This window comes from Solea solea, chromosome 7 (genome assembly GCF_958295425.1).
Source record: "Solea solea chromosome 7, fSolSol10.1, whole genome shotgun sequence".
Classification (NCBI taxonomy): Eukaryota; Metazoa; Chordata; class Actinopteri; order Pleuronectiformes; family Soleidae; genus Solea; species Solea solea.
Genome location: NC_081140.1, coordinates 13,507,788 through 13,530,684, shown reverse-complemented (window position 1 = coordinate 13,530,684; position 22,897 = coordinate 13,507,788). Strand labels below are relative to the sequence as shown.

The window sequence follows — 22,897 nt, the reverse complement described above, 5'->3', positions numbered from 1 at the left end:
TGGCTTGGCAAATTCTACCCCGGCATCATCATCAAAGATGGCAGCTGCTGCTGCAGCCGTTTCCAAGGTCTCATGGAATTAGTCAGCAAATGATACACTAAGCTTTTTTTTTTTTTTTTTTTTTAAATATACATTTTGATATATATACTGTGATGTAGGTCTGCAGGAATTTTTAATCTCTGGAAGTAGCCAGCTATCAGCCTGAACTATCATTTTCTGCATCATAATTAACGATTGTAATTTTTTTAAAGCAAGCCTTGTTAAAACTCTGCAAAGATGCGCCGCCCTGCAAAAAGTGCATTTGCTTGATTATCAAACAAGGCACTGAAATATTGCACTTCCATTGCACACAACACACACACACACACACAGAGAATATATCAAAGTGGGTTCTTGCAATGATCAAGGAAAGATGCTGCACTCCCGACACGGTTGAATTCCAAGGAGGAAAGCATATATTTTTAAAACAGAAATAAAAGCTTATCTGTGTTTCATACTTGGCAGGTACCTATGTCAGCCATAATGCACTGCAAGGTGTCCTCATTCATACAAAGTCAAAACAGATGGACACTTAAAGTACAAATATGGAAACCATAAATGTTTTAATCTCTTTTAGCTGACTTCAGTATCCTTGGTTTACTTTGACCATGAGTACAGCTTCAACAGTGTTATAATTTACAATTATATACCTGGTTTCAATTTTATCACATTAAATTGGACTATAGTTAAGTGCACCGAATATCATTTTTGATTGTTACTGCCTCAAGAAATAGTTTTTTTGTTTGCACCAAAAGACCTGACATTTTAACCTTAGATCCAGTGAAAGGAGCAGTTGTTGCATTTGTTGAAATTCTCTTACCTCTTGGTTGAGCAGGGCAGTGGCCAGTTTTTGGACGTCCGGAGTGAGCAGTTGTGTCCCTCTGATGACCTTGCTCAGTGCAGCCAGGGATTGGTGGATACTCTGTGAATAATGAATGTCGTAATGAAACTATTTATCGCAACAAATTGGAAATGCAATTAGATTTGGTGCTGATGGCTCTCGTCTTTAGACGTTTTGGATTAGCATGCTGCTTGGCCAATCCAGTGGAACCCCCTACATGAACAAAGCTCAAGCAAGACAGTGAATACATTTTCAAATGTTGAACCTTTTTAACTCTGATCTAGAAAGGTGGAGAGTAAGGTGATGACAGCAAATCTTTTCCAGCGGCAGCAGTGTGAGGCAGCATCGGTGCAGCACGGAATATGATGGAGGAGTGTTATTTACATGGACTGTGATGAACAGCCTTGGTGTGACATAGCTGTCAGTGGAGCATGACTAATAGACTGCGTTCAGTTGGTTGACAGCTGATTACAGCTAGGGGTTATAACTACAATGGTCTGTGTGAACTAACGCTGCTTTATTTCATGTGACTCAATGGGGGTTTTTTTTTTATATAAAAAGATCCATATAAAAGCGTTCAGCTCCATATCAGAGATAATCTGCATCCACACTTACACATCTGAAAATGTACAGTATAGCACGTGATCTGTTTACGAGACTGAGGACGAGGTGAACATGAAACTAAAAGTTCACTGAGTTAAAATGGAACATTTTCTAGGCTCAAAAACAACAGAGTAATGCAGAAAGCAGGTGATATCTGAGCACAATGTTTGTGTTTCTCTATGAATAATGAGTAATGCCGATGTAGCTTATAGCTGTCTGAATAGCCCGAGAGTCCTCTTATTAGTCCTCTAATCCTTCTTATTTTCACTTTAATCCTTCTTTCAAAAATCAAATCTATACATCTTACTCCAAAAGAAAACTATGTGGTACAGACATCAACACATAAAGCTGCATTACAGAACTGTTGAGGCCTTTCTTTAATGAGAGAACAGGTGCACCTTTCTGCGCCACCTGTGGTGTTAACCGGTTCCCAAAATGTCAGTCAATTGGCTCAAAACACCCATAACACAAGAGGATGAAAATACATAATCTAGCAGTGTGTGAGTCACAGTCTCCTCATGCATCTCCATGAAGCAGCCCACATTCTACCAATCACATTTATATTGCAAGACACGATCTATGGTATTGGATGGTTTTGTGACAAATGGTGTGGAGAGCAGCAGCAGCAGCAGCAGCAGCAGCAGCAGCAGCAGCACACCCACAGAGAATCCTGTTACGACAAAATGATTTAGAGATCATAATAATTATTTTTGAAATAATTATTATCTCAACTCAATCCCTTCATATATACATACAGTATAAGCACATAAAACTCTACCGCAAGCTGCTGGCCAACATACCTGGACCAAGCGGACTGCGTTGAATTGCTCCAAGGCAATGAATGATAAAACTGGCGAGGCATGACCTTCTGCTGATGGGGCCACCTTCTGATGGATCAGTGTGGAGCCCTGATGGATCAACAGTGGACAGACGGAGAACGTTGACATATAAATAAACATAATAAACATAATAAAGATACAAAGACATAGAGCTTGACAGGGTAGATGCTGTATATACAGTAGTAGAAAGACATGGTCGGATATAAATATCATCACAGTTTTTCACATCAGATAATGACATAATAACAAGATAATACTAACAAGATGGACTGCTGCTATCCACCGAGTTCAAACTCACAACTCAGTGGATAGCAATTGTGCTAACCACTGAACCACCTTCTGCCTCCATCACTTCATAAAGTGTTGGTTCTTTCAAAATAACACACTTTATCTCCAGAGTCGACAAGGATTTGAGCCACACTTTGCATTAGTTTACACAAAATATCTCATGTGAGTAAGTGTATGTGGGTGTTTATGTACCAGAAAATATAAATAAATATGGAGATTTGGTTGTATTCTGTTGCAAATATCACACCCCGTACTTCCTCGCACTCTGTTTGGTTATTCACACAAATACTTGTTAAGAGGCAGAGGAGAAGAGAGCGAGAGGAATAGAAGTTTCTATTGGATAGAAGGGTGGAGACAATGGAAAGTGAGATAAATTAGACAAGAAAGGAAAAACCATATTCAGCTCGTCTACAACTCTATTCGGAGATGGAACTTAAAAGCCAAACACCTTGAGAGTCCCCTCACCACCTAGACTACATTACATTGTATCTACATAAACATAATATACATTCACACAAAACCATGCAAGTCCAAAAAACGTGTACAAACACAAAAACCTGCACAAACGGCACAGAATCACTGAATGAGCACAAGCATGTGTATGAGCTACACATTTGGAAAAAGCATTTCAGTTCAGAGTCAAACACACTAAGTGTAGTAGACGAAAAAGGGAGAGAAAGGTAAAGGGAGGACCATTTGTACAGCATCAGAGTGTGAAGAAGAGGCCGAGGGAGAGAACAGGAATATGGAGGCTAAATTATTTAATGTTGAGGTAGATTCTTTTTGATTTGAAAGGTGCTGGTCTCCAAGCAACCTCACACAGCACTATTGACTGGCCAGGCAAGCCAAAAGCTGTCATGCACAGAACTAGATTAGACCCTTCTGCTTTCCGGTTAGCTTTCACTACTTTTAATTTAGATTAGTTGCTGCTGCACAGGAAAAATCTAAAACTTGCATGGGATTATTAAGGCTTTGAAACGTGGAAATGCTGTTTTTCTAACTTGTTATAAACAGAAATACTATGGTGCTATGAGTTTGATAACACAAATGCAACGGTAAAAAAGTCTATTAGAAATTAATATATGATTTACACTATTAGATGCATTTTGCTGTCTCTGTAGAGCCAACCTGGCTCCTGATATAAATATTTACCCTAAGAACACGTACAGTACATACAGAGGCTATAAAAATGTGCAATATAGTATCTTATATCCGTTATTTCCTATATCCGTCGCAGTTCAAAGTTCACTTGGCTCGTTTGTATGAACAAAAATAAAATAAAAATGGTCTATTTAATTATTGCTACTTTATAATTTATACTTAAAATGCAATATACAATTTAATCATCACAACAACATGTAAGAAGACGAAAAAAAACCCATTCCCATGGTAATTTACCAAGGTTAAACTAAGAGAGAACTAAGGGTTAGAGGCTCAATATGGGTAAATGAAGAACAAGAATTAGTTTCTGTCAAATTAAAATAATTTCACCTAATTTTCACACACTGAATGGACCTTTAAATACATATAGAAAGCTTTGCTTTTTGGTTTCCCGAGTCAAAGGTGACATTAAAGAAAGAACCTTTTTTTTAAAAAAAAAAAACTGTGATCTCTCAGTGAAAAGTAAGGTTTAAGAAGCAAGACTTGAAATAACTGACCTGATTAAGTTTCTTCCATAAGTTGAGGACGGGGGAAAGTCCACTCGACCAGAGCTCCCTGTCAAACTTTGACCCAGTTGCCACTGAGCGGCTCAGAATACGTAGTTGGGAAATCACCTGGGAATTAGAACAACAAGTATGAACACCAACAAATAATTTAATTAAACAAAAGAATTATACTGAGGTAAAGTTAGGACATTTGTACACAATTATTCCAAAATAATAAACCAAGAAAATGTTTGCAACTTCCTGTACATAAATATAAAGTGGTCAATCCGATGGTAAATCCATTCACGATATTTGCAAAAAAAAAGACAATATTTGTGTCATTTGTCCCACTCTTTGAAAGAATGTGTAAAATTTGAATACAAAAAACTTTTACTCATTTTACCCAAAAGCACCATAATACAATATCACGTACATGTCTGGTGGCTACACACTACAATGACAGTCAATGACATCTGGTAATATAAGTGAGAAAGGCATGACCCCAAACACATCTCCTAACAGCTTCTCACACAATTAATCAAACTTGTTTCCCCTCAGGCTTCAAGGCCCGGATAGTGCTTTTATCTAGACACAGTGTGAGTGTTTGTGCAGTTGTGTGGCTCTGTATGGAGTGTGTGAGTGTTGTGAGGAAGGCAAAGTGTCTGATAAATGGCTTTCATTTGGTCCAGGAGAACTCTTTACTTACACCTGCTTTATCTTCTCTGCTCAGGAGGGAAGGTGTGAGAGTGTGTGTGTGAGTGTGTCTGTGTTTGCATGCTCAGAGAGGGATTGGGAGAGAGCAAGAGAGTGTGTGTGTGTGTGTGTGTGTGTGTGAGTGAGAGAGAGAGTGAGAGTGAGAGAGAAAGCAAGGAAAGGAAGAGTAAAAACTGATAGCTAATCTAGAACTCCATCTTGACGGCAGTAAAAATGAGGGCAGCTGAGGATGGAGCTTTAAAATATATTGGGGTTCAAATGTAAAGGGATTTAAATATATTAAGATTCGCCCTTATCTCAGCCACTGACTACCAGGCAGAGACTTTTACCATCATACCCAAGTGGAAAAAAGAGGGACGAGACCATATGTGCAAGGAAGTCATTTTAATCATACTTTTACGTTAAAACAGTGTAATCCGGGATTTTAATCAGGGGAATATTTCTCATGGTCATAGTCAAGACGATGTTCAATAAAGACTCCAAGTGAACACAGAAACAGATGCTATTATACTCAGATATTCAACTGAACATAAAGAATATAATCCACACAAACAAGCATTATCATTATTGTTATTATTATAACTATTATTATTATTATCGTTATTATTATTATTATAATAGATTATAATGTTGGATAATTTACACTAAGCATATGTGTCCACCAAAAGGGGAAAAGATGGGGGAGATAGAGAGAGAGAGAGAGAGAGAGAGAGGGAGAGAGAGAGAGGGGAGTGCATGTACTGACAGCAGGAGGGGCGACAATGACATATGGAGGAGATAGGTGGAGGGACACAAGTGCCCTTGAGGGAGTTGTGTGAATTAAACTAGGTTGGTGGTTTCTGTGATCAGCTGACCACACTGACACTATGAATGGACAATAAGAGCCATATGGTATTACTGTGTGCTTCAAGGGTGCTTACTGAGGATAATTAGACAAAAAAAACACAAATAACATCAAGAATACCTCAGTTTCTGTGATTTTTTTTTTTTACTCTATTTCCAATGCACAATTTTGTTATGAAAGCAGTGATTTGTGCTCTTGTTAGTATGTATGTTTGTGCCACTCTCTGAGAATTGTACAAAAGACAAACTAATTTAATTTAACACAAAATAATAATCCTGTTTCTCTTCCATCTTGTCTTTGATTGTGTCTTTTTTCTTATCCTTTGGTTGGATTTTCATTCACAACGCATTTGAAATCTGTGATCACCATCAACTGTATGCACGTTAAATGCAATTCAGGTACTGATACTCCTCAACTTTCCAGAGCATTGCACCGGTTTTGTGTTCTAGGACTTTAGTATGGGGCCACACAGTTGGTGTAGAGGTTAGCACTCTTTGCAGCAAAGAGACCCAGTCAGAACAAGGGCCTTTCTGCATGGAGTTTGCATGTTCTCCCCGTGTGTGCGTGGATTTTCTCCGGGTTTTCCAGTTTCCTCCCATAGTCCAAAAACATGTAATATGGGCATATTAAATATATTAAATTGGACATAGAAGTGAGTGTGAGAGTGAATGGTTGTCTCTATGTGGCCCTGCAATGGCCTGGTGAACTCCAGGGTGTACCCTGCCTATCGCCCTATGTCAGCTAAGATTGGCACAGCACCCCGCAACCCTCATGTGGAGGATAAAGCGGTAGCAGATGGATGGATGGACTTTAGTATGAAAAATCAGTGGTGGCAAATGGCTCAAATCTGATTTCTACAGTACGTGACACATACTATTAAACACTGAAAAAACAGGTAACCGGTGTTAATGTAGTGGCAGAAGATTGTTGACTGCATCCACAATGTCATCACATGTCACCACCTTGGTGAGAATCTCTGCCATAACCTCTACACCGACATGTCCATCCTCAAGTCATACAGCTGAACATTGTAATAAAAGGTCCATCCCTGCTGCAGTGTAGATTTAAAAAAAAAAAAATCAATTTACATTCACAGACCTTACACCAATACGGCATATTGACAATAATAATATAACTTTGATGATGATAAAAGCAGACATGTTCCTCACTGTGATGGATTACCCATCTAAACCCAGTTTCATGTCTGTGCAAGGTGAATTTTATTTCATAGTGAAATAAATTGAAACGGATGTCTTCCTGGTACAATGCTTTAACCTTAAATTGAAGTCCTGACCCTAAAATAAACTGCTTTTATGTCTCCAGAATGAAGGTGACTACCAGCAACATGACTGGGTTCGTGTTCAAAGTAACACACACACACACACACACACACACACGTTTGCGCAGCTGCACTGACACAATTCAAATGTTAGTCATGCCAGAAAAAAAAGAGGTAACACATTCAAGTACTCTCTCTTTCTCTTTCTCTAATTTGGACAGCCTAAATCACGTATTATCCCTAACCTTAAATAGTTAATGCCTTCCTCTACCCTTAACCTAGTTTCTTTCAACCAAAACTGTTACTTCAGTTTGCTGTATGATAAAAAATATGATTTAAGTGTTGCAGAACAAATTTGAGAGTCGACAACAAAGCCACAGTGCAAATGAACAAAAAATCTAAATTTTGTTATTATCTGATACTGAATAGTATAATATAGTAGAAAACGTTATTGCATCTGGCTGATAAAAGAGAATTAACTCATGCATATAGTGAACATGATGCAGATTGGCACTTGAGAGGAATTAGATGTGGACATGTTTTTACTGGAGCATTCGTCTTAAATAAGGAATGAAGAGGGAAAAGGGAATTCGGAAGTAAAAAAAAAAAAAATCAGACCCACCTGTTCCCTGATAATTATTTAAAACCAGTCTTACTTTGATGCTGTCACAAAACACGCACACATATCAATGCAAACACTGAGTTTATGCAAGGTCTTACTCTTCTAAAGCAAACAACAGTTCTGTTGATGCATTGGCTGTTTGTAGCAAATAAACACAGACAGTAAAGAACGTCAAGCTTGCACAAATAAACACAGACAGTAAGCTTTGCACTAAGTATGAAGTCAACTTACTAAATGGCTCACATGACACAGGCTGACGTAGCCCTATTAGGAATGAGTCTAAACTGCACAGCTGTTATGACGATGCTGTCCCTGAGCCACAAAATCAACTTCAATCAGAAGTCTCTACGCTTTGAAAACATCCGAATAATAGATTCTGATTATACAAGGAATATAGAGTATACAATTGCCAGTTACATGTACTGGTATGTACAGTAATTAAATCTAATTTGTTCAACGTGTTTGTTTATACGTCTGTGTGTATTGGAGTTAGATAAGAGTTCCTTTCTGTGTATGTTTGCCTGTGTTCATGGGAGGATGTGATGGGTTTTGTGTGTGTTAGTGTGTTAGTGTGTGCATATGCGTGTTGCACCTGGGAGCTGATGATCCTTTGAGAAGATCTCTCTATGTTGGCGGGCAGACCAAAGAACGCAGGTCTGTCGTCTTCTGGGAGATCCTCGATTACACTGCGGTAATCCTGAGAAGACACACAGACACATGCAGGTCACACACACACACACACACACAAACTCACCCACATGAATGAATAGTAATATAAACACAAGAATGAGAATGAGAGGGAGAATATACAGAAGTTTTATTTAGAATTTTCCAAGCAAAACATGCTCCAAACATGCTCATATTTTGCTCTTATTTTATTTGAAGCATTGTTCCGATGGTTCGATGCTGTTTTAGTAATGAAACCTTCATTGTACGAAAAGGGATTTTCTCTTGAGCTTAAGGCATCAAACCATAAAAACATCATTCACTACACATGACTGCATGCAAGAAAAAACATTAGAAATGCATCATTTCTAATAACAATAACAATATTCATATAGCACCAAATTGCATCGGAAGGCGTAAACTGATTTATGCTGCTCACAAAATGATCTGTCAATAGCTTTGCAGTCTGCTAACTTATTCGAAAAGGCCAGAAAACAAACGGGCATCTATAATAAACAGTTTGGACATATACGGCCACTCATTTGTTTGCGTATATTAAACTGCAAACACAGAATATAAATTATATGTGCAGCCAAACAAATTGTGTGAGGGAAATTACAGCTTTATAAACCAACTTAAAACAAAGCCAACAACACAGACAAATGAAAATCCAATAGTGACTTAACCACAAACCATAAATCTACTCACTTGGAGGACATTGGAGTACAACTTCATTGCCTTCATTCAGACTTTTTAACAGTTTACCTAAGAAGCTAAAAACGTCACCTGGTCAGTTTTTTTGTGGGGGTATTTTTAAAGACTTGTTGTTTTGTTGATTCTGCCCAGCACACGGTGGACATGTGTGTCTGTGCATATATATTGTTTTGCCTTATTAGGATGTGCACATACATAACTTCTGAATAAGCTGTTCAGTATTCAAAGAGCGTAGTGCTCAGCGAGCTAATACCTTGAACATGTTTGAGAATCCTTTACACAGCACATATGGATTCATGTTATTCAGGTTTGTGTATGACAAAACTGCGTCATTCTGACAACCTACCAATATGCTGCATGAATTTGGGAGGCTGATCTGAGATGGAAAGACCCGTGTTCCCCCTCTGCTCTTTCTCTGACCAGCTGAGAGGAGACGTGCTGAGAAGAACTGCTCGAGGTACGAGCGCAAGATGCGGAGGTCGGAGGGATTGTCGATGCGTCCGCCGTAGATGGCGCTCTCCAACAGGCCATGTACAAACTCCCACTGGAAAGATTTACCTCCTTGGAGACAGCGACACATGTAGACATACATAGCTTGTAACCATGCACTGAACACAAAACAGAGGACATGTACGTACAGTATATACTTTATCTACGTACACAAGGTGCATAGGCACACATGACAGTTTACTCGAAAAGTTGTGTCAGTGGCCAAACCATTTTTGGGTTGGGGGTGGGGTGTTCTTGACCACTATTTCAAGCACAATTAGGAAGAAACTCAAATATTACATCTTTTTTTCCACATATAGGCCAATTTAAACAACTATTACTGTACGATTTTAATGGTTCCCGTTCTCGGCCCCTCCATCTAACATGGTCCCCCTCCCGTTGGCGTGCATGCACATAACACTGTGATGTCAATGCTTTTTCATGTCCTGTGTTGTGCTGACACAACAGAACAGCACTGTGATCGGTCACCTGCTCTCTTACCTTCAAAAAGCCTGTCGATGATTTCAAATCCAGCACGGAGGTCTGACAACGAGAACTCATAGAACTTAGTCCAACCCTGGATAAAGCAGATAGGAGGGAAAATGAATAATACATGATTTTTTTTACATATATTTATTTGTTTCACTGCTATTTATATCACAGTGGATTCAAGATATTAAGAGCTAATGTGTTACTTACTTACTTAGTTTGTAAGAGACAGCCACAGACCATAGAAAGCAAGAATATATTGAATTGCCACCAAGGAGTGACTCCACTGGTTGCAAAAATAACTCTGTTTGAATAGAAGTCAATGGGGAAATTACTCCTCACTTCATTTACAACCTCACTAACCATTTCCCCCGAAGAGTTAATTGTCTCATTCAACAGTCTTAGGTCCTTTTCATTACAACATGATGTTAGTTTTGTCATTTCTGTTCCCATTTGGAGGAAAAGAGATGAGAAAGCACGGCACATATGAGTAGACACCAGTGTGACTGACAGCTGTATTATCCAGTAGGAGCCTGGAGCCTTAACATGGCGCCGGTCAAATGACAAATCTCAAGGCTTCAAAATTGGATTTCAGATTCTTATAGGTGACATCATGATCGGTTGCCACTCAGGGACAATTGAGTGGGAAAGTTCAGAAATGATGTGCTTGAGTGTCTGGGGCACGTTATATTTGATTAATGTGTTAATAGGTGTATCCTTGCTGTGGACAGCTCTCTATCAGCCAATTCACAACTGGCATTAGAATGTGTCTCCACTTCATCAGTGACTGACTGCCAAATAAACCTCCTTAGCCTCGTCCATAGAAGTGGAATTCAGGGTCATTTCACACACACACACACACACATGCACACACACGCGCGCGCGCACACACACACATGGGGGACTGCTTGGTCCTTGGCTTGCCAAAATCATTTCTACGATACTCTAAGTCTTACTCTAAAAGTTGTGAGTTCAAGCCACACATGGGGCATTGGTTGCATGACGACATGAAAATTAGAAACAAACGCAATGGCTGTATTCAAATATCATTGTCACTGGAATGTGTTCAGTGTGATCCAGTCTCATTTTCCTGGCTTGATATGTACATAAAATAACAACATTTGCCAAATGAACTGTATTTTGTGATGTTCTTGGTCTTTGCTTCCTTAACAATGTGAGCCCTCTCGGATGGTATCAGACAAACACAGCCTCGTTAGTGCAGTGGGCAGCGCCTCAGTCTCATAATCTGAAGGTCATGAGAAGGTCATGCTCACTAAGGGCAACTGTTTTATGTAGATAAATGACCTAATGACTAGGGAAAAAAAAGCCACCACTCTTGATTACCCTTTAAAGAGCTATATAATCGTCCTGTTTTGCTTATCTTGTTCATTTGTACTTTAGATTTAAAAATTAGGATGGTTAATGTGTATCACATGTTAAACAAAATTTGAAAGGATGTAGGAAGCTTATTTCCCGTGTGTTTAGATACCATAACCAACAGTGTTGGGTTAGTTACATTAAAAATATATTACTAGTAAAATATATTACTAGTTACAATAGTTACAAAATCACTTTCTTTGTAAAGTAATGTGTTACGTTACTTTTACTTTACTTTGCAGCAAAACCTGCTGGAGTGTAGGTGGTAGGAGAGGCTGAGGGTCGGTTCATATACAGTCACGTTCATTTAATTCAGAGGGGTAAACTCTGAATTCAACAAAGCCAGGCTTTCTTTCAGTGATCTGGATCAACAAAACCTGCTGGGAGAAAATGCTGATGGTGTAAATCAATAAGTTACCTCCCCTTGAACTTTTCCACATATTGTCATGTTATATAACCAAATTTATTTTACTGGGACAGGCCAACACAAATCTGAAACTTACCACACTTTTATCATTAGGACAATTTAAATCCATAAATGCATCTTATTTTACTTCCAACTGCTCCTGCTTTTTGGCTAGATTTCTGTCACTTTACTTTTTGATAATTCGGATTTGCTTATGTATTTTTCAAATGTCTTGTGTTTTGCCTTGTCCTCAAATGTCTTGTGTTTTGTCTCGGCTATATTGTAAATGAGGTTGCTCCTCAATATATTTCCGAGTTCAAATAAAGGTTATAAATATTTAAATAAATAAATCTGAAAGGTGTTGAGTGCACATGCATTCAACCCCCATTTATAGTGAAAGCCCTGAGAACAGAACTTTGTGGACAGTTCACATCCATCACACATCCATTTTTACCTGATGGCCTCTCCAGAGAGAACTATGATCAGATCCTACTTCCTCACTCTGAATTTCAAAAATAGACAGCCACACACATCATTTCTTTTTGCGGAGAACAAAAGATGATCAGATGTCAAAGTGTTTGTGTGTATTAGTCTGAGAAGGAAAGAGAATAAGTAAATCACCAAGCACAACTTTAGAAAGAAATACTAATTTTATCTTTTAAAAAATAGGTGGTGGTAAGGGTTCATATGCTGGAAGTGGCTGGACATGTTGGTTTGGTTTGGCTTTTGGTTACTCTTCATTTAGTAGTATTTTATCTATGAAAGAGTAGGAGGTCAGATGTTCAGTGGGGCTGGACAGGTGGCAGTAGAAATGACAAGATACTGGAGTAAGCAGAGTGTAGTGAGAAAGGTAAAGAGAGGAGACAGAGCCCAAAGAGACTTGCAAGACATAGGCATGCTGCATGTTCGATTATGTGTACAGTGGGTTTACATTGTCTTCTTGGGCAATCAACACTTTTTTTCTCAAAACAACTATACATAAGAGAGTGATTAAGGCAGGAGTATTGGAATCAAGCCTGAGGATAGACCGATGAAGGAGAAGAAATAACTGTGCAGAAGTTGTGGAAGTTTAATAATAAAAACATGTTCTTTGCTACAGTCTTCCCTTGTGTTTCGGTTTACTTGGAGTGCTCTGTTTGTGTGCCGGAGAGCAGACGGCTGGTGCTACTGCCTGTTTTATAATGTGTCGCCATCTTAGTATTAGAATATTTAGATTTTTGGTTTGCCTAAAATCAGCATAAATAAACAAAAGCCTGGAAAGAAATGTATTTACAACACTTAAAAGTTGTGTTCAAGTGTATAGTAGTAGTAGTAGTAGTTGTAGTAAGAGTAGTAATATTTATGCACACTAATGGACTAATGTACTAACTTTAGTAGTGTGTACTAAAGTTAGTAGTAGTACCAGCAGTAGGAATATATACTCAAGTTAAGTTACTATATAGGAACACAATGATAACATAAATAAAATAAAACTGATTTTACGATATGCTTTGAGGGGTTAAATTACAACTGAGTAAGAGATTGTTCTCCTGAGAACAATTTGTGTTTGACTGAGCCACTCTAAATATGGAAGATTTCCAATGGCCGTAGCTGTAAAATGAGCAAATATTAACAACTGAGGCAGTTACATGAAGACAAACATATCATGCGGCTGTTATTCACCACACAATATCAAGGCAGCAGACCACTCTCACTTTAGATATATAGTCAAGATGCAGAGTGCACAAGTGGTTTGTCAGTTTGTCAAAAATATTGATTAAAAATATAATGTATGAGATCCATTTGTGTAAGCTCCATCATGTATCGGTGATGACATTAAACACATTTTTCACTTGAGATGAATTCCTTACTGTTCCTTACAGTTTCCCTGGGTTTCATCTGAAAAATAAATAGTCTGGATCTCTCTTTAGGATTACACATTTATTTGGAGGTGAGACTGCGTTTAAAAAACATCAGTTATAATAAAAATAAAACAGTGACTACCATCACACGCTGAATGAAATCTAATTTCATCTGACGCTTGTAGTATGTCTCCTTTTTAAATGATCTTCACAGTGTATGACATCATGTGTATTTCCCATTCATCCACCATTTGAAAATGGAACTGATCTTATGTGCTTGTGTATTTTACCTGTGGTATGTAGTTGCGTCTCTCTTGGCAAACAGCGTGGAACCAGGCCAGACAGAACAGAGACTGAGCTCTCGCCAAGACACCTCCTTAACACAAACAAGCAACACCATGTCACAGCCCAACCAGTTACAAGAACAAATCATTATTATCACTGGGTCTTTATTCTTTGTGTATAAACATAGGGAGGAATTGCTATGTTTTATTATTATTATTCATCAGAATCATTCAGAATAAAACAGAACAGAAATGACAGAAACTACACCCAGCATGGTGTATTCTGTGATCATTATCAGTCATTAACGAGAAGAGAAGAGAAGAGAAGAGAAGAGAAGAGAAGAGAAGAGAAGAGAAGAGAAGAGAAGAGAAGAGAAGAGAAGAGAAGAGAGAAGAAGAGAACCAACCTTTGCTGATCTGCTCAGGAGTCCATGACTCATATGTCCTCAGCAGATTCTTCTTCAACCCAGGAGGAGCCTGGAGACAGAAAAATAGAGAGATTTTAGACAGGAAATGGACAATGTAAATAAGGAAAAATGGGAAGAAAATACTGAAGTTTAAAATGCTTGTTTAAACACCAATGTTTAAGCACTATAGTGTCATAAAAGCACAGCCATATTTTAAAGCATAGGAGGAAAAAGTTTCTAAAGTAGAATATCTTGTTTACTATACTGTACAGGCACTATAACCAACAAAGTAACCACAACGTCCAATGATTTGAAGCTCAGTTGCTGCAGTGAATTCTCTCTATCTGAACCAATGCAGCAAGTCTGTTATCTGAATGTAAATATATTAAGCACTGAGAATGCATGTTAGAATGCATAATGTTAAAAATAAAAGGGAAGTAATAATGGATACAGAAGCTGCTACAGACGATAAACAAGTAAAAAAAGACATAAATGTGTCTACAGCGGGCAAAATCAAATCAACCACACAAACAGCAGTTACACTGGAGGCCAGCTGTAAGAGCTTGGAACTGTTTATTTTCTGTTTTTGTTGTGTTTACTAGATTAGGGCGCCACACGAGGCTGCATTATTGTGAGACTGGAAGACTGAATTGTGAGAAGTAGGAAGCATAATTTCCTGAGGTGGCTAGGAGTGTTTCCCAAATCCCCCCCTTTATCAAATATGTGTGCCTGGGTGAGGCCAGAGAGACGGCGAGAAAACAATTCAGAAAGTGTGTCAAGTTGATTCTTTTTCAGTCTGCTTTGTGTTCTGCGTTCAACCCCCAGCGTGGCGGACCAGAAAACATTGGACCACATGTGAAATTTGAAAATTCTCACATTAGTGCAACAAAACTTTAGATTGGTTTAACAATGTGGAGCCACAGAAGTGAATGTGAGGAAGAAAGATGCTGAAGTTGTTCTCTGCATGTGCAAACACACATTGTTAATTAACAAAATGAAATTCTATTAATTAACTGTTCAGTCAGTGTTGGACACCTAATATTAATAACCACAATCAAGGGCCACAGCCCATGATAGAGCATGCTTTTATTTCAGTTTATAAATACTGTCATGTATGTTGTACTTTAGTTGGTCCACACGAGTCGGCGCATACATACTGCCTAAGTTTAACTGATTCAGATTCAGTACAACTGATTCATCTGTTAACAATATGTTATTTCCATGATAGAAACAGTGAGCGCACACTGAGATGAGTTCACACAATATCAGCTTGGCTGAACATTTGGTTTCTCCATCTGGAGGTTTTAACTGTACATTGAAAAAGTACTCAGATTTTCACCACATATGTTATCAGCCTTAGTGAATTTCATGTATTTGCAAGAAGTTTATTTATTATTTTACATTGTTACAACTGCAGCAAAACCCCCGTGACTTTGTTTTTCACTGTTAATACTGCAATTATCTATTTTCTTCTTGACGTTACTACATTCTGGTTCTGTGTATCTTCATTGGAGATAATTCAATATTCACCCTATGAAAAAGGCTGAGCGGCTACACTCGTATTCTAATAATTCAGTTATCTCCTTAAGGGAAGTCTTTTATTTTTGTAAAGTGGGTTGTAGGACAGGTAAAGTGGAGGATATGTCTTCTTGTGTGTGTGTGTATGTCTGTAGTAGGCTGTGAGGACACATTTTGATTCAAACCTGTCTTTGTGAGGACATTTTGTCATTTTACCTGTGATGGCTCAGGTAAAGTAAGGGAATGGGGAATGCACTATATCTATGAGTGACCTCATTAAGAATGCTGTGTGTTGGGGGTGGGGAAAAATATTCTATCACAGTGCCTTGATATCAGTGAATATGTGATCAGGATGTGTGTGCATACTTATAATGTATATCAGTAAGTTAGTCCATGATAGTATGTGTGTCAGACAGCCAGATAGAGAACAGAGAGGGGGGCTGTTTGTGCAGCATGGTTGGCTGCTGAAGTAATAGTAGTAACCCCGCAAGCACAACTCCCCTCAGAAACACACTGAGCTCTAAAGCACCCATCACTAACTCACAAGCCGTAGGCCTCTCTACCTGCTTAAGCCCATATGAGATAGCACTGCATATGCTAAAAAAAACCTGAGTCGGTGCATGTGTGCGCAAAGCAGTGTCACATATGGCCTTATCCACATGGAAACAGAAGTAATTATCTTTGAGATAAGACGGGTTTGAGTGCCCTAATGACCCTACAGGCTAAGATGTCTGGGGCATTTAGCCCCTTGTAGGGTCTCCCAGAGGAAATTGGTCCTATGTGCATGGCCAGTTTGAAGGACCCCAACAATGAGTTATGACCAGTGTGGCCTGCCATGAGGAGCCAGGCCTGGGGAATTGGCCCGTCGGCGAGCACCTTTGCCCATGGGCCTGAAGCGGAGACATGGGTCTGTGCTCCAGTGGACTCCCCAGCCCCAGGAAGAACCGTACAGTTCGGCAACCCTTGATGTTGCTCAATTCAAAATGAATGAGAAGCATTTCACTTGATGCTTCCACAACTAAAGAGTGAATTGGCCTTTAGGTCAACCCTACCTAATACTAAATTAAATGTTATCTATGATAGAAGCAGTGTTTGTTGTTGTATTTATATCTGTGGGTGTGTGATGGTGATTGTGTGTGTTCGAGTACCTCATAGGTGAGCTTGAGACTGGACTGCAGCAGTATAGAGGGAAACCTGGGGTGAACCTCTGCCGTCAGCCAGAGACGGAAACCCGCTTTAGGTTGCAGAACATTTAACTCCTGAGTGACAGAGACAATGCACACATCAAACTTATAAGACATAGCTTAGAGATCATAAATGTCAAATAAACACAAGTGTCAATTATGAGTTCAAACAATTAGACAAGACTTGATCATTTGCAGAAACATATTGTCCAACCACTGTGTCATGCAGGTTCATTTGTCTTCTTCACTCTAGGGATGGATGGATTATATATCTGGGTAAATCCACAAAGACAAAGATTCCAGTCAGCTGGTTTGGATGCAGACTCAGAGCCTTACTGGTCTGGGGTAAAAGTACTTACCACAAAGTTCACTCAAGTGCATACATTCTTCATTTTGAGAGTAAATTCTTTATACAGCATTTTTTCATACCCCAACAATGCACTGACTTATATCCAGTTATGAATGTATGGGCAAAATATTTGATGCCAGAGGGAGGAGGTGGGTTGTTTCTTTCTTTTGAGAAGAAGATCATGGAAGCGTACATGATATCACAGCAAATCAAACAACAGAAGAACCAAACCAAAAAAAAATCATCTGTATCTTATTTGTCGTCAACCAGATTTCTACTGGAACAAAAAACATTACTGCAGGAGGATCCAAGGCAGATATTACTAAAGAGAGGATGACACAAAGAAGAAGAGGGAGGCTTCCAAGCGAGGAAGGAAGGGCAGTGATTTATTTTACTGTCAGTTGTTTGTTAGCTTACATCTTTATTGCTCCCACACATTTGTATCTGCCCCACAAATCCTGATACAACTCTGTCATAGTGTTTGGTTCAGGTATATTCCAAATGATTTGATTCTGTAAGATCTGCAACAAAACTCTGCATTACCTATTTTCCTCATCATGAAATGAATAGAGAAAGAGATTCTGATTGACAGATAAAATAGATAGCAGATGAATAGAGTAAGAGAAAAAAGAGCGTCAGAAAACGCTACAAGTGGAAGAATATGAGTGGACAGGGATGAGAGGAGATCTGCACTGCCAACTTCAATTATCAACACTTTCCACTCTGTCTCATTTCCCTGCCTTGTCTTCTTTCTGACCGACCAACTGGGTTACTGGAAGGAGGGAGTGACTGGGTAGACAGATGGCAAAATGAAAATGGAAAAGGAAGAAAGCCTGTTATGGCAGTTTAACACAGGCAGATCCTAAAACATGTTCCTCTCTTGGTAGAATTTCCTCTTGCTTGCCGAGGCTCAACTCATCTTTTATCTGCTTCCCTCCTTTCACATCTATAGTTCCTTGAGTCTGTCTTTCCTATGCTCCATGCCGCCCTCAATCCCCTTGTTGTATCAGTTTTTCATTTCAAGCTCGACTGCCGGGACCTCAGCCTCGGTCGCTGGGCAAAGAGCTAGAAAAAAAAAACAGAAGGAGAAAAAGGATCGAACAGACAGAAAAGGTATTTTAGTTAAACTACATGAAGGCGGACTGGAGGAAGGGAAATTGAGGAGAAAATTGCTAGGATACAAAGGTGAAAACAAATAAAAAAACAAACAATTAATGGGTGGAGGTATGGAGATAGGTTCGGTGAGGAGAGTGCAATGGAGACGGATAAGAGTAGGAGAGGACAGCTGTATTAATCCATCGTTAAAGTCACACTGGGAGCACAGACAACTCTGGACAGGAGGGAACTCTGGCCGACCTCAGGATACACACGTACAAATACACACCAACAAAAACACACAGACACCGTAACTCACACACAAAGCTGAGGGCGCATGCACATGTGCGCACACAGAGGCCAATCACTGCCAACAGCTGTGCCTCCCAGTGACATATGACCGGCTACAGTTACAGAGCACTAAACAGAACTGCAGGAAAAGCACCTGCACACAAATAAAACCATGATGAAGGCTCACAGAATGAGCTGTTTTGGGAGGATGGAGAGGGTACAACTATATACACCCATGCATGATATATGCAGGTTTGTCCGGACAGACAGACAAACAAATATCCAGAGAGCCATTTTACTTGTGGCTATAAGGTTATAGTTGGGGATAACCATTAAGTGGTTAGGGTTAAGGTTAACGAGAAGACTTTGTTTAGGCTGTCAAAATGAATAGTCAAAGCAGTGTCCTGAGAAGAATAGCTGTGTATGTGCATGTGTGTGTGCGTGTATGTGTGTGAAACATCATTGTGCTACACAATATGGATAAACACTGACAAGCAGAGTGAAACTAGAAATTGCTTGCATACTTTAAAGGTACCCTGTGGAGTTTTGGACTTGTGAAATACCATGAAACTTTTATGCTTGTCGTTGACACATGTGGACACATACACTGTCCCGACAGTACTGTCACACGACTTCTCTGAGAAATAGGTGGTCAGGTGTACAGCGACATGCAGCAATGCCTCAGCAAAGTCCATCAGTTAGAAAAGCTGTGCTGCCAACGCACAGTACCAGAAACCTTTTTCAAGGAGAGTAAAGGTTCTTGCAGACCATTCTTGTGTGTCTTTCTACCAGGGAAGATAAGGCAAATTAGTGTTGATGATATGTGAATGACCCACAGCCACAACAAGCTGTCTGACATCCTGCGGAGATTCTAGGTCCCAGAAACAACATTTGTGTTCACACATGTACCGTGTGAGCTTGTGGGAAAACTCTGGGGGAATCCACAGCAAGTAAATATGGAAAGTACACTGCTTCCTGCATTCTCAAGCCAGGCGCCATTCCCTCACCTGGATCCCCCGGAGACTCTCCTGTTGTTGTGAATGCCTGTCACTCAAACAATGTTCCACTGATTGCATGATATGTGAATAGAAAACTCCAGACCAAAATCTGCAGACATTACCTGGAGGTGAAAACAACTTCACACAGACACATATAAAGTCCTTCCTACAGTATAAGGCTTCTCCAAGCATTCAAAGACTTACACACATAAAGCACCTACTTTTTCCAGGAGTGGAAGCCATGCAGTGACGAGGTGAAGATTTTTCAGGCAGAGCCAGTCTCCGTTTCGGGAACATTCGCGTAACATTGCTAAGGCCACATCAGCCTGCCCCTGACCCATAGAGATCTAGAGAGACCAAGGGAGACATAAGTGGGACTTTGAACAATGTGATCGTACATGAAAGTGAAAGTTTTCAGAAGTTAGTAGTAAGTAATCTCATTCAGTAATCTAATTCATATCTTTTCTTGGTGGAGGAAATACCTGAAGAGTGAGATTCCCAATGTGAATTTCCCGCAGGCCAGGAACTCAAAATGTATCTGAATTAACTTACTTATATTATTATATACAGTACTGCAGTAAAAACGGCTGTCTGTGAACTGCTATAATAATTATAATAATAATATCATTTTTTCAATTATAATAATAAAATACATATTAACTACAGTATATGGACAAAGGTATTTGGCCAAACCTGTTTCAATCGGGCTTTGGGCTCTGCCCCTTATTTCCAATGAAGGGCAATCTCAATGCTTCAGCATACCAAGACATTTTAAGCAACGCTATGCTTTCAACTTGTTGTGGAAGGCCATTTTCTTTTCCAACATGACTGTGCCCCAGTGCACAAAGCAAAGACTATAAAGACATGGTTTGACAAGTTTGGTGTGGAAGAACTTGACTGGCCTGCACAGAGCCCTGACCTCGACCCCATCGAGAACCTTTTGGACTGGAACAGAGATTGCGAGCAAGGTCTTCTCGTCCAACATCAGTGTCTGACCTCATAAATGCTCTACAGAATGAATGGGCATAAATTCCAAGAGAAACAATTCAAAATCTTGGGGAAAATCTTCCAAGAAGTGTGGAAGCTGTTATTGCTGCAGTCCCTGTTCATGTAATGTTCAGACATCCAAATACTTTCGTCCGTATAGTGAAAGAATAAGAGCCGACTGTGGGCCTGTGCATACAATTGTATACTTACAAAGAAATAAAATGATCAAACTGCAAACAGAAACGTTTGACAAATGAGCTACACAGTCAGTACATTAACAAAAGCTTTAAAGCCTGTGTTTCCATTTTAATAGAACACTCAACAAGCTCTAGCACGATCATTTTATGTGGAAGAAATCTGCTCTTGGTAATTGTTAGGGGGAAAAAAAAATCCCCTCACTATGACTTCTTCCACTTTATCCTGTTAGTTTCTACCTCATGATAGTTGTCTCTGCCAATGGTTTCTGCAGCTAGTTCGGCAAGCTCCTGGGACGGGTCTGCCCCTGGAGAGATAATGATCAACACTGGCTCCCATTCTAATGTCTCTTTGTAGAGACGCCGCAGGTTCAGTGGAGGGGGGGAGAGCTCCTTCATTCCTGCAGGGAAGACGAAAAAGGAAAGTATGAAAGATAGATCTAAAATGTACAAGAAGTAGCTTCATATGACAATTTTATACTCTACTCCAAAGTAAATTACTGCACAGAGAGGGTACAACAGAAAAGAATGACAGCAAACAATGAAAAGGGGTACAAGCAAGTAAGTAGCAGCAGCAAGGGACACGATGGAGACTCATGGTCACCAAATCAACTGGAAAAAGATGACAAAAAGAGGGCACAGGCAGGGATGTGTATGGGGATGCTAAGGAGAAAGGTGGAGGGGGGGATCTTGAAAGAAGAGGGAGAGCATAAATGAGGCAATGATGGAAAGAGCGAGTAAGAGGAAGACACTGAGAGAAACAGAGTGAGAGAGATTAGGAGGATAATGCATTGTGCATACTGAGTATTAAGTATACACACAAGCAGCAGAAAAGTACCTTGTCAGCCCCATGGTGTTGAAATGTCAGGCTTTTTTTGAAAATGTGTCTAAGTCTGTGTGCGAGCATCTGCATGTATGTGTGTGTGTGTTGTCTCACTGAGCATAAGTCTCTAATCCTGCTGTAATATACTGAATCACATGACACATATGAGTTACTAGTGACACACAAGCAGAGATACAACCACACAGTGGTTCAGAGATTGTTGGTGTAATTCATAATTAGTGGATTTATCTTTCAGACTTGCATACATATGCACACACACTTGCACACAAACATAAACGTGCTGTCTTTTCTTGTAGAAACAACTGACCCAGTCTGAATATACTTTGGGTGTCTGCTGCCAAATGCAATTTGCTGCACTGAAGTACACTACATACACGCACATGCACACAAGGTCTTGGAAGACAACATCTCACAGCGACCTTTTGCTGCATCACCATGGCAACATAAAAAAAATAAAAATACAGTCATCTGACCACATGGCTTGTGATGTCTGACTGGAAAAAAAAAGCACAAATGAATACCCAACTATCTTGCATCGAGCAGGTAATCAGTATTCATGCTGCAGACAGCAACACCTGTCTGTGAATAGCAAAGTTCACCTTGGGTTTTATGACACACAATCAGGGGCAAAGATGAACCCAGAAAAACAGAGTGCTACAGCATGCATTTGGTTCACACACAGTTCAGGTGTGGAAGCCACGAATGGCCAAGAATTAAACAGCAGACACTTCACTACACATCACAGCTGCCATGAGACACAGTTAACTTTCACCATTAATACTTATTTTATTGTTTTATAAAAAAAAAAAAATCACTGCGATGGAAAAGGTAATTACTGAGATATGGAGAGAGGGAGGACTTTTTTAATGCATAAAAGTTAAATGAACAAGCCAGTATGCGAATGTGTGTGTGTGTGTGTGTTCACTCAGGCATGTCTGCGTGCATGAGCAATGCCTGTGCCTGGACTGGGAGGATTGAGCGAGATTAGTTGTAAGAGGATTACAGACCCTGCCTCATTAGCATACTGATTCACCACCACAAACACATAA

General features: G+C 39.6%; 1 protein-coding gene across 2 annotated transcripts in view; it reads right to left on the bottom strand.

Annotated features, from left to right (window-relative positions):
- Nucleotides 1-22,897, bottom strand: part of dync2h1 (dynein cytoplasmic 2 heavy chain 1) — a 90,390-nt gene that overhangs the window by 5,555 nt on the left and 61,938 nt on the right. For both annotated transcript variants that reach the window (XM_058633739.1, XM_058633740.1), the window contains 11 exons: nt 21,245-21,405; nt 20,045-20,170; nt 17,055-17,165; nt 14,389-14,458; nt 13,988-14,073; nt 10,086-10,161; nt 9,442-9,656; nt 8,308-8,412; nt 4,269-4,385; nt 2,284-2,391; nt 860-961 (listed from right to left, as the gene is read on the bottom strand). In XM_058633739.1, the coding sequence (XP_058489722.1) occupies nt 860-961; nt 2,284-2,391; nt 4,269-4,385; nt 8,308-8,412; nt 9,442-9,656; nt 10,086-10,161; nt 13,988-14,073; nt 14,389-14,458; nt 17,055-17,165; nt 20,045-20,170; nt 21,245-21,405 (1,277 nt within the window). The remainder of the gene's footprint in view (nt 1-859; nt 962-2,283; nt 2,392-4,268; nt 4,386-8,307; nt 8,413-9,441; nt 9,657-10,085; nt 10,162-13,987; nt 14,074-14,388; nt 14,459-17,054; nt 17,166-20,044; nt 20,171-21,244; nt 21,406-22,897) is intronic.